Raw genomic sequence first — 20,608 nt, forward strand, 5'->3', positions numbered from 1 at the left:
CACCGCAATGAGGTTCTAGCCAATAGGAGGCAAGGCTGACGGCTCGACCAATTAGAGAGCGGCGGGAGCTTTGAAACTCCAGGCAGGAAACAGTCGGAGGACGGTTGGAGCTCCGCTGCGGTTTCTGTGTTTTTAACCGAGACTTTGGGACACATTCGGGCACCGAGAGGACCCGGACCGGGACACCGAGACACCCGCAACGACCCGACACAGACCCGGGAGACCGAGAGGGGGGACAACATGGCGGATTTAGCCGCGAACGGCCACTGTGAGTGTCGGTCAGAGAGTCCGGAATGACCGCAGCGTCAATCAGATTCATATGTAATTAACTCGGTGTCACACTCCGTGATTTTCTGCGTCTGTGGGGTTAATTCAAAGGAGCTGACCTCAGTGCTGCTGCTTGCAGCTGTACCGATCAGCTACAACATTAAAACCACCACAGGTGAGTCACCTGTCACAGGTCAGGTGATCGATGGACACTTGTCCAGGTGGACTCCTTATGATCCGGGTCTCAGTCTAAGATCTAAGGGCGTTTTCCCGCATGCGGTGTTCTGGTTCACCTGCACAGGTGGACACCGCTGGTGTGAAACAACCTGTGGAGGAGGCATTCTCGGTCTGGTTAGTTTACGGCGTGATGATGTCATAGGTTTGGGGGAAAAAAAAGACCCGTAGCCCCACGTGCTGCAGTTTTTCTGTGTGAAAAAACAAACCAAAGTTTGCAAGACTTTAATGAAATGACGTGTTTACAGTCACTTCAAGACAATAAGAGCAACGCGCCGAACCAGTGAAGCAATGTGCAATAAAGTTTCACGGGTTAAATGTCAATCGTATATCTTTCACCTCTGTAATGTTCTGGATATTTATAACCGAGCGTTTGTGAATATTAGAGCAATTTCTTATGTTTGTAACTTTATAATATGAGAGGACGGTCCCTTGTGGCTCCTCTGTGATTGGGATCAGAGTCAAGCAGCCTTTGTAAGACTCGGAGTTTACGTCAAATATTATTACTGCTTTCTGAGCTCACTGGTTTACCTCCCACCTGACCATGTCAGACTTACCTGAAGAAGATTCCAGGTCAAAGGTCCTCAGCAGCCTGCTGTCATCAGTTTCAATAAAACTTCTTAAAGTGATGAAGATGGTTCCCGGGAACATCAGCCTGCATCTGGATGAAGACGCGTTTGTAACGTGTGAGGAAGCTTCAGCTGCTTCAGACCGATTCAAAGATTGTGGATCAAACGTGCGTCACGTCCTCCATCATCATCAGCCCGAGCTCACCCCAAAGAGCTCCAGACCTCGAGACCTTCATCACCTACGGGACTGTAAACTGATGATGGCAGGAAGCTGAATATTCCACACTTCCTGTGAGAAGACTATTTTTGAGCTGGAATTTTTTTCAGGTGTGAGGGAAGCATCAGGAGTGCAGCTGGTTTTAATGATGTGACTCAGTGTTTTTGTCTGTAACTTGGTGCTGATCACATTCATTGATAAAGATGATCGATCATCCAGGTAAGGAAAAGTTGCTTCTGTTCATCTGAAGCGTTTTCAGAGGGAGAAACGTTTCACCACCATCATCATCAGGTGATATCTTTAATATTGGTCCCGGAACTGACCCCATGGCCTGTCGTTGGTCAGCTGATGAGGGTGAAACGCTTCTCCCACTTCAGACGAACACAGTCGACCTTTTGTAATCAACAGTTTGATCTGATGTAGTGTTAGAAACGGGCTCAGCGTCATCTAAACAAACTGAGAGCACAATATTGATCTGCGGTTAAAGGAGTGACACGGGTGTGATGTCATGTTTCCTGGCGTGTTGCAGATGAGCGTCTGACCGCCGAGCAGATGGACGAACAGAGGATCCAGAATGTGGCCTATCAGTACCTGTGCAGGCTGGAGGAGGCCAAGAGGTCAGTGACCTGGACCAGGAGCACCTTAAGTGTTTGCTCACTTTTGTTAACAGAACCAGTTTCTTCTTCAGGTGGATGGAGGCATGTCTGGGGGAGGAGCTTCCTGCTCCCACAGAGCTGGAGGAGGCGCTGAGGAACGGCGTTATTCTCGCCAAACTGGGTCATCGCTTCGCTCCGAGCACTGTTCCTCAGAAGAAGATCTACGACCCGGAGCAGCTGCGATACCAGGTCACGACACACACCAGCTAGAACCAGTCTGATCCGGTCTACCGCTCTTTGGGGGGCGGGGTTATTGATCAACTCGATGATCAGCTCTGTATTGATCCCTGCAGGCTGTCGGTCTTCAGTTCCGCCACACTGACAACATCAACCACTGGAGAAACGCCATGACGGCACTTGGGCTGCCGGCGGTCAGTGAACACATCGACGGATCATAGTATCGATTAGCCGATTGGTTTGAAGCTGGGCTGATCACCTGTTGTTGTTTCCAGATCTTCCATCCTGAAACGACCGACGTGTACGACAAGAAGAACATGCCGAGAGCGGTGTACTGCATCCACGCGCTCAGGTACGCCTCGTTGCTCGTCTGATCACCTATCCTCTGTGCCGCCTCTCACTTGTGCTCACCTGTGCTCACGTCTCTCTGCAGCCTGTACCTGTACAGACTCGGTTTGGCCCCACAGATTCACGACCTGTATGGAAAGGTCAAGTTCACAGGTAAACGCCACATAGGTAACTAATAATTTGGGATTAGTTTGGCTTTAGTGTACTTTCACAGAAGTTGGTGCTGGGAAGGTTTGGAAGGGGCTTTGACACCCGGGGGGTGGGTGCTACAGTACTGGGTGTTGGACCAATCACGGTCAATTTTGCTGACCTGTAACTTTGTTCAGAGGAAGAGATCAACAACATGAAGCTGGAGCTCGACAAATACGGGATCCAGATGCCCGCCTTCAACAAGATCGGAGGAATCCTGGCCAATGAGCTGTCAGTGGACGAGGCTGCAGGTAGGACCAGACTCTGATTGGCTGATAGCGGATGGAGCTACAGGATAGGAACAGACTGATTGGCTGCTGGGGGTACTGACCCTGCATTCTGCCAACAGTCCACGCGGCGGTGGTAGCCATTAATGAGGCTGTGGACCAAGGGGATGTGGGTGTGACGGCGGTGGCTCTGAGGAACCCCGCTGCTCTCCTCACTGACCTGCAGGAGGCGTTGATGAGCGTCTACCAGGAGATTCTGCAACGAGCGAGGAGGAGGAAGGCTGAACGGGCCGCCGGCGGGGTAAGACATTGATTGGTTAAAGAGATTTGTGTCCGTCCAGTCAGGTGAGCAGACTGTTGACGTGTGTGTTCGTGCGTGTGTGTCAGCAGGCTGTGGCAGAGGACAAAGACATGTACGAGGAGTATCTGACTCAGAGGGAGATCCAGGACCACATCAGTGCCGTCAATGGTGAGAAATAAGCCCCTCCCCCTGTTCTGATGGCATTAATGCTGGTATTGATGACCTAACGATTATGTCACTGTGGGCGTCAGTGCGGGCAGCGGTGGAGCAGGTCGACGAGGCTCTGGATGTCGCCAACGAGCTTGCTTTGCTGTCGGCACTCCAGCTGCCGTGTTTGGCCCTCAGGGGCCTCCGTACTGACAATGGGCCCTGGTACCTGGATCAGCTTACCGCAGACCGCCAGCAGAAGGCCCAGGTAAACTAACAAGTGCGGCCCCTGACCTCTTTCTGACCTCAGTGACCTCTGACCTCTCTGTGACCTCTGACCCCAGAATCAGGGCTCTGTGGATCCTCTGGAGCATGAAGAGCTGCAGGAAGGCGTCACCGCTGCCAACCAGGAAGCTCAGAGCACGCGAAACAGTACGCCATTTTCTTCCCACGCCCGAACCAGGCTCACCTTTTGACCTCTGACCTCGCCTCAGTATGTGTGTGTGTTTGTGTGTTTCAGTGGTGGCGGCCCTCCAGAGCGTTAATGCGGCATTGCGTGGAAATGACCCCAGACGCACAGTCAGCTGCCTGATGACCTCTGACCTCCAGCTGCCTGAAGTGTTTCCGTTTGCGGCGACATTTTATCACCGAGAGCTGCAGCTGCTGCAGAGGCAGACGGCACAGGTGCAACACCGGGTTTACCTGGAGATGAGTGACAGCGTCACTCAGGGGTGGATCTAGAAGGGTGGCATCGGGTGGCAAGTGCCACCCTAGTTTTGCATGTGACAGTGTTGTTTATTAAAATAAGATAGCATTAACAGTTTGAGCATAGTTACAGTCAACAGTGAATATAAATGCTAAAACTGAATATATTGCATAGTGTCCCCCCCTGCACCAGTAACAAATGGTTCAGCCCATAGCAGGACCGGCTTTTTCCTTGTATTCAGTAGCAAGCGATGCTTATGATTGTGCCAGAGCACATTTTAAACAACACCATGGGAATTTCAGATTTCACACAGGTGGGTGGATGTTACACTGTGGAAATGGAAGGAAGGTGAGAGTTATTAACCCTCTGGGGTCCACGCACACGCTGCACCTCCAAATCAAACGACTGATTTAAGATGACACCGCAATAAGCTGCAGCCACGCTGAGTCTTTCAGCCCGTGTTGAAGTTTGGACTTCAAAGTTTTTAATTTTAATTACAGGCCAGTAAATCCAGAGTGATGAAAAAAATATATATGAGCCATATATATTTCTAAATACTGTCGTCACGTTTTTTGTGTTTAAAAACAAAAAATGTTTTCTAAGGACAACACGAAAATGGTAAAGAAAGGGGGGGAGCCTCTTTCCTATTGGTGGAAAAATGTACCATGTCGACCAATTAATGTCACAAAGGCACATTGCAATGTAAACACTGTCACCAACTAGTGCAGGGCGATATGACCAAAAATATTTATCACGATATACATTTGAAAATCTGCGATAACGATATGACTGACGATATAATTGATGCGAGACAAAATACTTTACAACTCCACAACTTTATTAGTGCAAAAAAACCATCAATCTATCTTCACTTAAACAAGCAGCTGTTTATGTGCATTAAAGTTATATAAACATTTAACAGTGCAAACTGACAGTTTAACCAAAAGGCATTTCCAGTGGAAACTGGCCGACATATCCTCAGCATCACCATGTATAACATCCACAACACTTAAAAAGAGGTCATACACACACAATACCCTGCCGTTGTCTTTACGCTGTCTAGACTCTGACTCCTTTAAAAAGCAGCTGAAGACATTTTTATACAAACGGGCTTTTAATTAATTTTAACTTGTATGTCTGATCTTATTGTAAAGCACTTTGTGATTTTTATCTGTGAAATGTGCTATATAAATAAATTTTACTTAATATTACCGTATTAACTAAAAGTATGTTGAAGCACAGTACGTATCGCTCCGCCTACGACAGCCGTAATGCTCCGACAATCCATCAAGCGGTGCGGCTTTGTAGCTTAGCAAAGTCGTACTGAAACATTTGACAGATTTTCGAGCGCCGTGTACATAAAATCGTTTCGAGGTCAGTAAACACAACCAGAGTTCATACATGAGGCACACGGGATTATAAGGGGCTCTGTCGACTTTCAGACAAATCAAAGGATTGATTTTAAGTGCGCCGTATTTTCCAAACAACACGGTAATAATGACGGCCCGCTAGCATGCGCTACCAAAAATAGTGCTCATTTTCTTATCGTTGCCCAACATTACACCGGTATCACCGTGAACGGTATGATATGACCCAGCACTGTCACCAAGTAGAAAACCAGTGGAGTGATACACCTCCTGTTGTCAGGCCTGCAGGTTTATCCCTGTGCTGTTCTCCTGTCTTGTGGTGGACAAACAATTTCTTTTCACTGTCACACATAATTTGTGGGGCATCTTATTGCGACACCTGATTTTAGTTTTAGTAATATTTTTAAATGGTTGTACAAAATAAAAATAAAAAAACGGCAGGTGTATTGGCTGCATTTTTTAGATAAATAGTGGCATATGTTTACAAAATGTACAATTTATATTTACATTTCAAGTTATAAGAATAATTTACTCAACATGTCTGTTTTTTTGTTTACAGTAAAAAAGATACTACTAGGATTTGAAGTTTGTGTGATTTCAGATCAGTTGTGTTAACACAGTATGTCAATGAAAAAACAACTAAATTCAGACACGTGAGGTCAAGCTGAAAAGAATGATACCAAACAAAGAGGGGAAAAAATAAAATGGCACAATTTGAAGGTGAAATACAAACGTGAAATCAAAAGAAGTCAAAAATGACCGGTTATATTTTGGGCCTCAGAGGGTTAATCCAACAAATCATGAAAAATTAGGTTTAGATTTTTGTGCATGACAGTGCAGATTTCTGACATTTTGTGTAATTTAAGCTGTAACGATTTTACCTTTTTTTCTAACAATAAACAGTGAAACTTAAGTTAGACTTGTGTTGGTAAATGAACCGCCCCATGTGGTGTAGCTTTCTGGATCGTATACTTACAGCGTTACATCTTTATTTATTATCCAGGCTATACAGTACATAACATCACATGTTTTATGTCACTAAAGTGTTTAATTATGGGGGCTACAGAAAATAATTAAGTTATGGACTATATTTCTATGAAAAACGTGTATACTTACTGCATTTGCATCATTTTAACCATATGTAACCACCTGCATGTGTGTCTGTGAAGGTTCTCAGTCATCGTGGTCAAAGGAGCTTGCAAAGAAAAGCGTCTGGACTTCTTTAAGTTACTTGAAGACGTTTCACCTCTCATCCGAGAAGCTTCTTCAGTTCTGAACTGAAGAAGCTTCTTCAGTTCAGAACTGAAGAAGCTTCTTCAGTTTATATAATGACATTATGTCAATGAAGCTTCTTCAGTTTATATAATGACATAATGTCAATGAAGCTTCTTCAGTTCAGAACTGAAGAAGCTTCTCGGATGAGAGGTGAAACGTCTTCAAGTAACTTAGAGAAGTCCAGACGCTTTTCTTTGCAAGCTCCTTTGACCACCTGCATGTGTGTTTGGGGGGGGGGGGGAGCCTTGATTTTGCCACCCTAAGAAAATTCCTCTAGCTCCGCCCCTGGCGTCACTGTCATTCAGCTGGCACTTCCTGTTGTCTCCTCCAGGGAGAGCTGCAGGAGGAGGAGCTCTTTGTTGCCGTGGAGATGCTGTCAGCCGTTGTTCTCATCAATCAGGGTCTGGAGGCGGGACACCTACAGCAGTTCAGCTCCTCATTGGTCAGTTCGTCTGCAGGGCTCTCCGATGTAGAGCCCGCCCTGCTCGACAGGTACCGCCTCTTACCCATTTACCTGCTGATGATGTCACTGTTGATAATGACGTCCCTGTTGATGATGTCACTGTCGTACAGGTACTTTGAGACTCTGGCTGGTGTGAAACAACAGGTGGGCCGAGACCTGCTTACCTGGAACCAGCTGCAGGAAGGAATCGCCGCTGTGAACGGCTCGGCGCAGGACGAACAACAGCGTACGACAACGCGATGACATCGTTACAAACACACAGTGATGTCATTATAAACAACAAACATTAACTTCTTTGAATTCTGTTGAGCTGACACTGCGACCTCTGACCCCTGTGACCCTCAGAGCTCCTGGCTGTCGGCCTAATAAACAAGGCCGTGATGAGCGGAGACCCTCAGCGGCTTATCTCCGCCCTGTTGCTGCCCTCCTGTGGCGTGGACGAGGTTTCACCTGCCAATGCCTGCAAGTACCTGACCCTGCTGAGCCAAGCCAGGCAGATCAAAGCTCAGGTAACTGCTCAGGTGTAACTGCACAGGTAACCGAGCCATCACCTCAACAGCCCCTCAGAACTGTGACTTTAGTCTTTATCATGACCCTCTGGAGGTAGAATCCAGGTGAGGTTTAAACTTTCAGTCACAGGTCCCCCTCCTGTCCAACCAGGTGAGCAGAGACCCGGGAGCCGAGCTGTGGTTGGCTGATATCCAGGAGGCCGTGAGGATGGCCAATCAGCAGAGTCAGAGAGCTCTAAAGTGTGAGTCACAGATTCATTTACCTGCACAAGTAACCACACCTGTTCAGTTTTTAAGCATGTGGGTTAGAAACGATCAGAGGCTGGACCGCCATCGTTTGTGTTTGATGATATTCGTGATCATTGCGACGCACCTGCGGCGCTTTGTGTCAGACGGAGGAAGGTTGTGAGAGCGAAACGTCTTCATCTTACCTGTTAGCTGTCAGCAGTGACATCACTGAAGGTGTGCTGGGAGACAGGTGTGAACATCGCTCCGAGTTGCACAAGAAGAAACGACTAAAGGACAGAACTTCCCGTCAGCGTGTTCATTATTGATCCGTGTGTTGATTATTGGTTGTGTGTCCGTCAGTGTGTCTGTCCGTTGCCGCGGTGAATCAGGCCGTAAAGGAGAACAGGGCGAAGCAGACGCTGCGGGTGCTGTCTCTGCCGGAGGCGGAGCTTCACGGAGTTCTACCTGACTGTGCTGCAGAATATCAGAGAGAGCTGAGCGCCCTGATGGCACGCCGCACACGCACAGGTGAGACACAGACACACAGAGACACACACACACACACACACACACACACACACACACAGAGAATCACGTGTGTGTGTTCAGGAGATAACCGCAGTCAGTGGGTTCGAGTCCGCCTGCAGGACGGCTCCGTTCATTTCTTCCACCTGAGCAGACTGGAGGGCAGCTGGGAGCGGCCCCCCGGCTTCGTGCACAACAGCGTCTTCTTGGATCGCCACGACATACAGGTGAGACACACCTGAGGCTTACCTGCTCACTTCCTTGTCAAACCAGAACAGTGTTTCTGTGCTTGGAAAGTTTGATTGGCTACAAGCTCGCTGTGCCACTTTCCCCCCCCTGCAGGAAGTGGTCAGCAGCGTTTCGGCCCAGTACAGTCGCGGCGTGCTGTGGCGGAACAGCGAGGCCCTCGTCGTTCGCCTGCAGGCGCTCTGTCGAGGCTTCCTGATCAGATGGCGGATGACGGCACGACGTCACTTCCTGATGAATCAGATGGCCGCCGTCGTTGTCATCCAGGTGAGCATGAGCCCCCTTGGAGAGCTGAGGCTCGTCTGGGAGCTACAGGTGTGTCACAGGTGTGCTCTGCTCTGTTCAGTCTCACTGGAGGAGGTTCGTCGAGCAGAGGGTCTACAGACGGCGCCTGCAGTTCCTCTACATGAACTGGAGAGCTGTCGTCAAGGTAACAGCTGCTGTTCCTAATCATGTGACTGAGATTAGATTAGCAGGTGCAGCTCACCTGATGAGCGTTATTCACGTCGTCCGCTTGTGTGAACAGATCCAGGCGTTTGCGAGGATGTGGTTGGCGAGGAGACGATATTGCGCTCGGCTGAGTTTCTTCAGACGTAACGTGAGTTGTTTTTTGTTAACGTTGTCTGTTTTATTGAGAAAGCAGTCGAACATAACAGTAGTTTGACTTTTTACAGTCTTTGCTTTTTTAAACTTGTAATTGAAAAGAGAAAAAAAACAAAGAGAAAAAAGAGAACGAAAGAAACACACGGGTAGGTAAGTCAGCATCTTAATATTGAAATGGGAATTCAACTCAGGGCTTCAACGTAAAGAAAATCATGGTTCATAAAAATGAACCATGATTTTAAGTTTTGATCAAAATCATTTCTGACCTGTAGATATCTAAAGAAGTCATCTCAGCCTAAATCATGTTTCTCCTTAAGAATTCAAAGCTTTGGCATATACCTTTATACCTTTTGAAATCCTCTTGAATCTATTATCGTACTGATTCGGGGTAAAATCTGAATCATATGCACACAATCTTAAAACCTTGGAGGCATTTTCCAAACTGCAGATTCTGATTACTTCTTTCAGAGCAGATGTCATTATTTGGGTGCGTCTGCCATCTGTATTTTATTCTGTAACTTTATGTCCAATATTAAAGCTGTAACTGGTTTTCCTTTAACTATTGTTCCTTCAACATCTTTATATCAGTGGTCTTAGCTGTGCAGTAATATTCTCGTAGACAGGGAAGCCCACGACCTCCGTTTTCTTTCTTTAGTTGGGGCGTTTATATTTAACCGTTCCAGATGTGTTTTGAGAACATCGTATCCACCACACAGTTTGTGGTATTAGTAATCGGTAAAGACTGAAACAAATACAGCAGTCGGGGAAGAATATTTAATCTGATTCGATCCTGGAGTGTATGGTATTCCATCTTTGTCTGATTGTATAGGTTCGTTTAGCGGGGCGTAGTTGGCATTGAACATTTTGGTGAGGTCACGATGTATTACCACCCATAGGTACCTAATTCTGTCTGCATCTCACTTCCATTTATAGCGATTCTTAATTTCGACTGGTGGTTCATAGTTTAAAGTTAATACTTAACCTTATACTCTGATAACATTTCCATGGTTTGGGGGAGTGCCTGTGAGGGATAGGATATCGTTAATAGTAAGTTGTCGGCAAATAGTGCTGATTTCTGTTCCCCTCCTGCTGTTCTTTCTCCAGTTATATCCTGTCTCTGCCTGATCCACTGACTTAATGGTTCTACAAACAAATGGTAAATGGCCTGTATTTATATAGCGCTTTACTAGTCCCTAAGGACCCCAAAGCGCTTTACATATCCAGTCATCCACACATTCACACACTGGTGATGGCAGCTACATTGTAGCCACAGCCACCCTGGGGCGCACTGACAGAGGCGAGGCTGCCGGACACTGGCGCCACCGGGCCCTCTGACCACCACCAGTAGGCAACGGGTGAGGTGTCTTGCCCAAGGACACAACGACCGAGACTGTCCAAGCCGGGGCTCGAACCGGCAACCTTCCGACAACAAACAAAGCAAACAAAGCAAAAAGCAGTGGTGAAATACTGCAGCCCTGTCGTGTCCCGCCTTCCAATATAAATGGTTCAGTGAGGTCTCCATTGATTTTGATTTTAGCTGTTGGATTATTGTATAGCCCTGAAATAATATCAATTACGGATTTATCAAAACCAAAATTCTCAAGCACCTTATATAAAAAGAACCACCTCACTGAAACGCCTTCTCAGCATCTAAACTTAACACTAAGGTCTAATTTTTGTTTATCGACCTGCCTCGTTATGTGCCAAACCTTTCTGATGTTGTCCTGTTTCTGTTCGATCATTATGTATTAACCCAGGTAATATTGTTTCTAGTCTCTTAGAGATGATGGGTGTGAACAACTTGTGATCAATATTCAGGATGGTTACTACATTCTAGTTTATAGTAACGTGAGTTTTGCTGATGTCACTCTCACATGACTCGTGGACTCAGATACTCTCAGCATCTCATCAAGATCCACCTGTGGGGTCCTGATGCAGTACGTAGGACGGTGTGTACAACTGCGTCAGCCAGTCAGACAAAATCTCCTGTTTCCACAGTAACGGTTTGTGTCCACAGGTGGGCGCCGTCGTAAAGATCCAGGCCTTCTTCAGAGCTAACCGAGCTCGCGAGCAGTACAGGATGCTTGGTGAGTTCACAGATGCCTCTGATTGGTCAAGCTGCCGTGTCATCGATGACTCATTAATAAGACCTCTTCCCCCTCACCTGTTTTAGTGCACTCGGCCACTCCCCCTCTATCTGTGGTCAGGAAGTTCGTTCACCTCCTCGACCTCGGGGATGGTGACATCAGAGAGGAGGCGGAGCTGCTGCGTCTGAGGGAGGAGGTGGTGAGAAGCATTCGCTTCAACCGACAGCTGGAGGCCGACCTGGACCTGATGGACCTGAAGATCGGGCTGCTGGTCCGCAACCGTGCTACGCTGCAGGTACGGCCCCGCCACCTCAGCTCATCGACACACACACACACACACACACACACACACACACACACACACACACACACACACACACTGATTGGCTCCTTGTTGTCCTCGTTAACAAAGCGCCGTCTGTGAACAGGAAGTGGTGTCTCACTGTAAGAAACTAACGAAGAAGAACAAGGAGCAGCTGTCAGACATGATGGATGTGGAGAGGAGTAAAGGCCTGAAGGCTCTGAGCCGAGACAGGAGGGAGAGACTGGAGGCCTACCAGCACCTCTTCTACCTGCTGCAGGTAAAAGGCACACCTGCCCGCCGCTCGCTCACCTCAAGCTGACCTGAGCAGGTCCATGGCATCACATTACTGTACCTGCCTGATTCGTGCAGTCATCTCTGCTTCACCAACAAGGCAGGGGCTCCACCTGGTGGTGATATTGTGCAACTGCAAGTGGAACAGACGATACATTATATCTGCAGCTGGCCAGTTATTTTGTGTGTGTGTGTGTGTGTGTGTGTGTGTGTGTGTGTGTGTGTGTCAGACACTGCCCCTGTACCTGGCTCAGCTGATCTTCCTGATGCCTCAGAGTCGCTCCACCTCCTTCATGGAGATGGTGGTGTTCAGTCTGTTTAACTATGGCTCCGACCGCCGCGAGGCCTTTCTGCTGCTGCAGCTCTTCACAGAAGCGCTCCGCTATGAGATCAGGTAACGATGATGTCACTGCACCTGTGTCTGAGCAGTAACGTGTTGTCACTGCTTACCTGTGTGTGTGATGTCAGGCTGAAGGTGGAGCAGCCCCAGGACGTGATCACAGGAAACCCCACCGTCATCAGGATGTTGGTAAACTTCTACCGCCATGCTCGTGGTCAAAACGCCCTGCGCGAGGTGCTGGGTCCAGCTCTACAGGACGTCCTGCAGGACCGCACGCTCAGCATCAGGACCGACCCCGTGGACGTCTACAAGACCTGGATCAACCAGACCGAGACGCAGACCGGACACAAGAGGTCAGAGCACGTCTCTCCTGCGTTGCGCGTCTCTCCTGCGTTGCGCGTAATCTCCTGCGTTGCGCGTCTCTCCTGCGTTGCGCGTCTCACTTCTATTGTGCGTCTCACCTGTCTCACCAGCTCGCTGCCCTATGAGGTTTCTCCCGAAGACGCTCTGGCTCAGCCTGAAGTCCAGAGACGCATCGACATCTCCATCATCAACCTGAAGAACCTGACGGACAGAGTCCTCAAAGCCATCACCGCCAGCCTCCACAAGCTGCCGTACGTGTCTGCCTGCTGCTGCACCTCGCGTCACCAGTCTCTTCTTTGCTAAACGGTTCTGTGTTGTTGCAGGTATGGTCTGCGTTACACTGCCAAGGTCCTCAGAGACGCCCTGAAGGCAAAGTTTCCTGAAGCCGGTGAGGACGAGCTCTACAAGGTGAGAACACAGATCAACACACCTGAATCACACGATTAGTTCATTACCAGGCCTCTGGAGAATTCAAGACATGTAGAGGAGGTCATTTAGTCATTTAAAGCAGCTGTGTTGGATCAAGGATGCATCTAAAGCCTGCAGGACTCCAGGCCTGGAGTTGGACACCTGTGCTGCAGGTGATGAAGGTGGGCTGTGTTTCACGTGAATTTCTGCTCCTGCTGTGCTCAGGTGAGCTCAGACTCATGATGGATGTGTGATCAGCAGATTTGGAGGTCTACAGAAATCACAGCTCGCAGGTCGGAGCTGAGATTTGATTGGTCGCTTGACGTGAAGCTTAGTCTCTGTACGGCGGCGGGTCTTGAAGTCAGAACCACGTGGCTCTGACGCCGTGACCTGAATTGAACCAATAACGCCGAGTCTGCCCTACTCCCCGCAGATCGTCGGTAACCTGGTCTACTACCGCTACATGAACCCGGCCATCGTGGCCCCGGACGGCTTCGACGTGGTGGACCGTTCGGCCGGCTCTGCTCTGCAGCCCGAACAGCGCCACATCTTGGGCTCCATTGCCCGCGTGTTGCAGCATGCCGCTGCCAACAAACACTTCCATGGAGGTGGCTACCACATCAGAGCCCTGAACCAGTACATCAGCCAGACCCACAGCAGGTTCAGGTGGGTTTCAGGTGACCTTGCTCCGTTCTGAGGTGTCGGGGAGGTGGAGGTTCTCCTGACGGTGTTGTGTGTCTCAGGAGGTTCCTGCAGTCCGTCTGCGACGTTCCTGAACCGGAGGACAGATTCAGCATGGATGAGTACTCGGAGCTGCTGATCGTGAACAGACCCGTGATCTACATCTCTGTGAGCGAGCTGCTCAACACACACAAGGTCAGGAAGCTCCGCCTCCAGCTGTATCGTCATCTTTAGACCAGGTACAGGTGCATGCGCACCTGTACCTGGTCTACATAAACCCGTGAACCTCTCACATGTCTCTCTGCAGCTGCTGCTGGAGCATCAGGAGGTTTTGTGCCCGGACCCCTCAGACCCCCTCGGCCTGATTCTGAAGGATCTCGGTCCGGTTCCCGGCCTGCAGGAACTCATCGGTACAGCCAACCGATGCTCTGCTGTTGCCATCCGGTCTGAGCCGGTCAGAGTCTGACTGTTTTCTGTCCTTCAGGTGAGTCCGCGGCTGATCCAGGATCAGACTCTCAGAGTAGCAAGATGGAGGTCTCTCTGACCCTGACCAACAAGTTTGACATCTTCGACGACGCCAACAACACACCGGACCCCAGAGGACTTCTGCTCAGGTAACCCCGCCTCTAAGCCATTAGCCTCACCTGCTCAGTGTCTGTCAGTTTGTTTACCTGAACATTAAAGAAGAACCCGGTGTTCACAGAAAACATTTGTTTTGTTTTTCCCAGCACCAAGCAGCTGATCATCGATGTCATCAGGACGCAGTCAGGTGACTCTCTGCGTGACATCCTGAGGACGACACCGTCACGCGACCAGGTAAAACTCGCACTAATAGGTTGGTTGGTGACTGGCACCCGCTGCAGTCTTGATGTCTAGAGATGGCACGATACCACTTTTTCATGACCGATATCATAAATTTTGATATCTGTCGATACAGATATGAATCCGATAGTGTATTTTATAATCAATAAAACGTTTTTTTATTATCATATCATACCGTTCACGGTGATACCGGTGTAATGTTGGGCAACGATAAGAAAATGAAACATGGCGATAGAATATGGGTAAAACGTGCATGCGCTGTGCCTTTGTTTACATGCGCACATGGCGGCGACGCAGAAGGAGAAGAGCGAAAGCGGATCGTTGAATGAAACCATGAACCAGAACTGGTTTGTAAAATGCTGCAGCTTCACTGGTGTGGAACTGGTTTAGCTTTCGTCCGTCAGATACACAACAAAGCACTATTTTTGGTAGCGCATGCTAGCGGGCCGTCGTTATTACCGCGTTGTTTGGAAAATACGGCGCACTTAAAATCATCCTTTGATTTTTCTGAAAGTCGACAGAGCCCCTTATAATCCCGTGTGCCTTATGTATGAACTCTGGTTGTGTTTACTGACCTCGAAACGATTTTATGTGCACGGCGCTTGAAAATCTGTCAAATGTTTCAGTACGACTTTGCTGAGCTACGAAGCCGCACCGCTTGATGGATTGTCGGAGCGTTACGGCTGTCGTAGGCGGAGCCTCGCGGAGTGATACGTACTGCGCTTCAGCATAATGTTACCGTACTGTGTGTGTATGACCTCTTTTTAAGTGTTGTGGATATTATACATGGTTACACTGAGGATATGTCGGCCAGTTTCCACTGGAAATGCCTTTTGGTTAAACTGTCAGTTTGCACTGTTAAATGTTTATATAACTTTAATGCAGATAAAAAACAGCTGCTTGTTTAAGTGAAAATACTTTGACGTTTTTTTTTTGTTTTTTGTTTTTTGCACTAATAAAGTTGTGGAGTTGTAAAGTATTTTGTCTTGCATCAATTATATCGTCAGTTATATCGTTATCGCAGATTTTCAAATGTATATCGTGATAAATATTTTTGGTCATATCGCCCTGCACTAGAACCACCCCCCACCCTCCACCTCATGATGCTTAAACGACGCAATCAACCTAAATTTAATGCACGTGTAAAAAAACATAAAATAAAATAAAAAATGCACAGAAATCAATTATTTTTCAAGAATAATTAAATAGATTCAACATCTTTCTTCAACAGAACTGCAGACTGCACAGATGGTATCTTCCCAAAGGGAAAAAGTACTATAGCTTACTAGAGTATATTAGACTTACTATAGTTACTATATACAGTAATGGACTTCTATATATTTTACATCAGATTAAAACGTTGGGTGTAAGATTCAGATAATTATTTATTAAAAGCTAGACATGACAATGAGAAAGAAAAGTATGTCTTTGTGCCCCCTTTTCCCTGTTCATGCCCTATCGGCCCCCCTGGCTAAACTTTGCTAGATCCGCCCCTGCACAGTTACAGCCATCAGCTGTAGAAAAAGATCCTGGTGTAGAAAGTAATATTAAATGCATTCTAACAACAGCTGATCAAGCTTAAACGTGCTGCTGTTGTTCAGCCGCTGGTTTCCTCTTTCAACCAGACCGCCGAAAGGTCTCGCACGCCACAGCGCTATATCATGTGACGCACACTGCTCTGACGTGCTACGGTTATGAGCCAAGTTACGCCATGTCGCAAGTTTTGTGAGGTGCTTTTGTGATATTTAATGGATCGGATTTCATTTTTTATTTCTCTCTGATATCCGATCCAGTATTTTAGGTCCGTATCGGACCGACACGGATACGTAATATCGGATCGGCCCATCTCTAATGATGTCATCTGATCTCTTCAAACAGGAAGTGTGTCACGATTGGCTGATGCAGCGCCGCGCCCAGCAGGATGCTCGGACTCCTGAGAAGATGAAGCGGAACCAGTCGCTGGTCGCCAATGGCAACCTGAGCCTGGAGGAGAAGAAGAGGAAGATCCTGAGGAGTCTTCGTCGTCTGGAGGGACTCGGCACCCTGAAACCGCCAGACAGCGAGAACCAGATCCTGCAGATGATCGCCAAGGTAACAAGACCTGCCTCCATCTCCTCCTATTCCAGCGTCCTCCTTCGCTACATCCTGGCATGTTTCTGGTTTTGGTTGCGGTTTTTTTGTTCTTTTTGCCTGCATGTTTTTGAAAACGTCCCTGACTATGATGTCACTGCACGTTTCCCCACCAGGACATCCGTCAGCAACGTCTCCACCGCCAGCGCCGAGGGGCGGAGCTCCTGAAGCTCCATCAGACTCTCAGCAGCCTACAGGCTAAGAGCAGCTTCCACAGTGAGCAGGTGGACTATTACAGGCATTACATCACTTCCTGTCTGGACAACCTCACCGCCAGGTATGCACAAGCAGGTGTTTTTGGGTAACGACCTAGCATTTTTCATCTCAGGCCATTAGCATCAGATATAACTTTCTGTTCTCGGACGTGGCGGCGCCAAATGTTTAGAAGTACCGCAGCAATGAACAGTAATGGGGCGGGGCTGTGGTGACATCACACCACTGTGGTGTGAACCAGGCGTTTTCACCTCGAGAGCTGTGAGGCGGTGGGGCGGGACGAACAAACGTTTGTCACACAATCAACAACACAAGGGATAAACTAAAGTACAACAAACAAAGTAATTCGGGAACAGGTGAGCCGAGGTTGACCACGAGCCCCGGGTACAGGAAGCTCTATCAGAGGCGCCAGAATACGAGAGCTTTAAACCGTGCGTTCAAAATCTGAGTGAGGAGAAGCTCGCTGAGGTACGAGCTGAATGTTTGCATGAAAAGTTCAAACATCACCAAGAGCGTTGGCGTCACGAGCTGAGCCGGCATCCACGCTGACCTGCCATCAGCTGATCTTAAATATCCACCAACGGCTCCTGAAACAGGAAAGAGGTGCTTAGACCGCGTGTGTCCTGAAGGTGCACGTCACGAGGCTGTCAGTGAGGCGATAGGCCTGTCAGTAAGGTCCATCACTGATTGGCTTGTTCTTGCAGCAAATCGACCAATCAGAAGGCGGCAGACGGCAAAGGGAGGAACAAGCTTCCTGCTCTGAGCTACAGTGCCACCCGGCTGCACGAGAAGGGCGTTCTGCTGGAGATCGAAGACCTGCCAGTCACGCAGTGAGCGCAGAACACACAGCCGGCACACGTATGACACGCGGTGAGGACGCGTGCTCACGATCTCTCTGTTTCCAGGTTTAAGAACGTCATGTTTGAGATTGCTGCCGGGCCTGAGAGAGGAAGTTTCAAAGTAAAAGCTCGATTCCTCGGCGTGGAGATGGAGGAGTTCCTGCTCAAATACCAGGTAGGACCGAGGCCGGACCACGTCGAACCGGGCCACATAAACCAGGTGATACGAGTTTAACGTGTGTGTGTGTGTGTGTGTGTGTGTGTGTGTGTGTGTTAGGACCTGCTGCAGCTGCAGTATGAGGGCGTGGCTGTGATGAAGATGTTCAGTAAGGCCAAAGTCAATGTGAACCTCCTCATCTTCCTCCTCAACAAGAAGTTCTTCAAGAAGTGAGAGGAGCGGCACTCATACTCGGCTTCTGCGGCGAGGCCTCGTCCCACACTCCTGTCTATAAACAGGAAACTGAACGGCGTTTTATACCAAATGATCAGGATGAATCTCACTAAATTTGACTGACTTTATATCTCGCTCAGTGGGATGTCTTCATATACTCCTGTCTGTGCTGTAATCACTGAGTTAGTGCTCTGTCTGCAGCGCTGTCTTTGTTTTTATGTCTGTAAAATTTAACTAGAGTGATTCTTTTTTATTTCACGTGATATTTTTATGCATGTTTATATGATACTAATCAAACACCTGTTTTAATATCTCACTACAGTATTTGGATGTGGTGCAGAGTGAGGCATCTTACCTCAGTGTCTCTCTTTGTATGGGAACGTGTGTTTCAGTTTAATTTGGAGGAGTGACACATCAGTGTTTTTATCCCATCTTGGTTTGTTTCTCAGGATTCAAACCACACTAAGCTGTCTTATTTTTGAAAGGTTTGACCCTTTCAGGACTCCGTAGTGGCGCATTGGTCACTGATGTCTGGTTGTAATGTTTAGCTGCACTGAGCTGTGACCAATCAATACCAGCTGATCAATGCCTGTAAATATTTCCTGTCATTTCCTTTTTCTTTTGTCTTTGCTACAATAAATAAACATGAACATTTCAGTCATTATTTCTATTTTTAATTTAAAAGTTAAAAGACTAAGAGTGCGAGTGCGTGTAAAAACTGATGATGGCCACGAACAAGCTGAATGTTGCTTCTTTTTTTTTTTTTTTCCTGAGATGTCATACACTTTGGATTCTAGCCAATCATTTTACGTTTCCGAGGATAGTAGGCGGGGCCAGGTACGTAGGTTCTTTTAGAGCAGAGCTACAGATTAAAAATGCCCAAGGCGAAGCGGTCAAAAGTCTGGCTGTACTTCACAGCAAAATATGCAAACTCAGCAGCAACAAGTGCTTTAAGCTGATACTGTGATGCTGTCAAAGGAGGTCACACCTCGAATCTGATGAAACACCTGGCGACGTATAGCGTTTTTTTAAAAGCCGAGAAATGCACCGTATTTGATAGCTTGCTGCGAGACCTCACACCGAGCACATCTACTGCGGGTGTGGTGCCTGTTATCAACCCGGAGTTAGCAACATCCCCCAAAAACACGAAGAGGAGAGTCCTGGCCCCTAGCCCTGCCAGTGTAGCAGAACCTGCGGCTCTTTAGTCCTTATAGTGCGGCTCCGCGTGGTTTGGGAAAATAAATTAAAGTATTTAGCTGAAGTGTAATTTATTTATGTTAGTTCTTTTTTAACTTGTAGTTCTAAATTGGAAGATTATTGTGATATTGAAATATAAAAATAAAATTATATTCTATTTTTTCATCGCTCAAAATAAGCGTCACACTTGTGGAAGCTGGTGTACCTGCCGAAACGGCGTGCATTTACCGAGACTTTCAACCCCAGCCAGGCCAATTATGGCTCTTCGGATCCACATCATGTCAGCAGCTGTTCCCCAACTATGTTAAAACAAACACGCTCACGCCTCACAGACGACAGCTTACAGTCCTGCGTAAAGATGAAAGTGACTTCGTACAGCCCCGATCTGCAGACGCTGTGCGCAGAGGTTCAGGAGCAGAAGTCCCGTTGTAAACATATCACGGCAGACCCGACGATGTTTCCATGAACAGGCTTTTCAGCATCTCTTTATTGACCACTGTTCACACACGGTTGCTGTGCGCACACAGCCGACTGTAGCTTTGCAGCTCACAGCCCGACACACACCAACACAACAGCAGAGAGAGCACAGACGTAAAGGCGGCGAGGCGTGATTGTGGGTGCCGCTCAGGTGCGTCCGCCTCCCCCTCCCACACACATTAACCAGGTAAAATACATATTTAGGCAGAATTTAACAAATATCTATTTTTCATCTTTCAGCAGCATAGAGCTTTTATCCAATTATTTTTTACAAGTCAGGTCAAGGCTCCAAAAGCCCAAAGGAGATATAAGGGTGGCGGCTCACAGCAGTTTTTGTTTGCTGGATCATTTTAGTTCAGCTGGGTGTCTTTCCTTTTGTTATATTTCTTTAAGAGTTCAAAACGTGTTAATTGCATAAATAAAATGTAACTTTCTCTGTAGCACTTCATGGATTTAAGCAACACACCTTAGTTATTCACACAAAGCATAAAGGTAAAAAACAATATATACAGTGTTATCTTCATTTTAGATGTCAAAAAGTATTTGCAGCTCCCAGAGTTTTCTTTTGCGTGGAAACCGCGTCCAGGTGGCTCTTTGGGTGTTAAAGGTTGCCGACCCCTGGCCTAAGGGAAGCATGTATAATGTAAACAGAATTGGTCCTAGCACTGAACCCTGTGGAACTCCATAATTAACCTCAGTGTGTGAAGAGGACTCTCCATTTACATGCACAAACTGGAGTCTATTAGATAGATATGATACAAACCACTGCAGTGCAGTACCTGTAATACCTACAGCATGTTCTAATCGCTCT

At 47.7% G+C, this 20,608-nt stretch overlaps 1 protein-coding gene across 2 annotated transcripts; it reads left to right on the forward strand.

Moving 5' to 3' along the window:
* Positions 1–23: 23 nt before the first annotated feature.
* iqgap3 (IQ motif containing GTPase activating protein 3) lies at positions 24–18,784 on the forward strand. Of its 2 annotated transcripts, none has more exons than XM_014411090.3 (38): positions 24–268; positions 1,817–1,904; positions 1,976–2,132; positions 2,237–2,314; positions 2,396–2,472; positions 2,554–2,621; positions 2,795–2,908; positions 3,007–3,185; positions 3,272–3,353; positions 3,437–3,600; positions 3,677–3,764; positions 3,853–4,016; positions 7,012–7,172; positions 7,254–7,369; positions 7,489–7,652; positions 7,804–7,894; positions 8,241–8,408; positions 8,490–8,632; positions 8,748–8,918; positions 8,998–9,081; positions 9,178–9,249; positions 11,272–11,341; positions 11,428–11,636; positions 11,770–11,922; positions 12,167–12,330; positions 12,405–12,629; positions 12,750–12,890; positions 12,963–13,047; positions 13,481–13,713; positions 13,791–13,923; positions 14,036–14,138; positions 14,213–14,342; positions 14,457–14,544; positions 16,429–16,641; positions 16,797–16,957; positions 17,598–17,723; positions 17,799–17,907; positions 18,010–18,784. In XM_014411090.3, the coding sequence occupies exons 1-38, from the start codon at positions 241–243 to the stop codon at positions 18,121–18,123; spliced, it is 4,914 nt and encodes a 1,637-aa protein (XP_014266576.3). In that variant the 5' UTR covers positions 24–240; the 3' UTR covers positions 18,124–18,784. The 2 variants fall into 2 exon arrangements, with proteins under 2 accessions (XP_014266576.3, XP_014266577.3); XM_014411091.3 differs by having other exon boundaries at positions 3,275–3,353.
* Positions 18,785–20,608: the final 1,824 nt, after the last annotated feature.

This window comes from Maylandia zebra, linkage group LG1, assembly GCF_041146795.1.
Source record: "Maylandia zebra isolate NMK-2024a linkage group LG1, Mzebra_GT3a, whole genome shotgun sequence".
In the NCBI taxonomy this organism is placed as follows: Eukaryota; Metazoa; Chordata; class Actinopteri; order Cichliformes; family Cichlidae; genus Maylandia; species Maylandia zebra.

Bases quoted from the DNA above. Each gene is read 5' to 3' on its own strand.
- iqgap3 (XM_014411090.3), top strand. From the start codon at position 241: ATGGCGGATTTAGCCGCGAACGGCCACT. The intron at 2,909-3,006 runs GTAGGACCAGAC...TTCTGCCAACAG, and splicing joins GTCAGTGGACGAGGCTGCAG to TCCACGCGGCGGTGGTAGCC. The intron at 13,924-14,035 runs GTCAGGAAGCTC...GTCTCTCTGCAG, and splicing joins AGCTGCTCAACACACACAAG to CTGCTGCTGGAGCATCAGGA.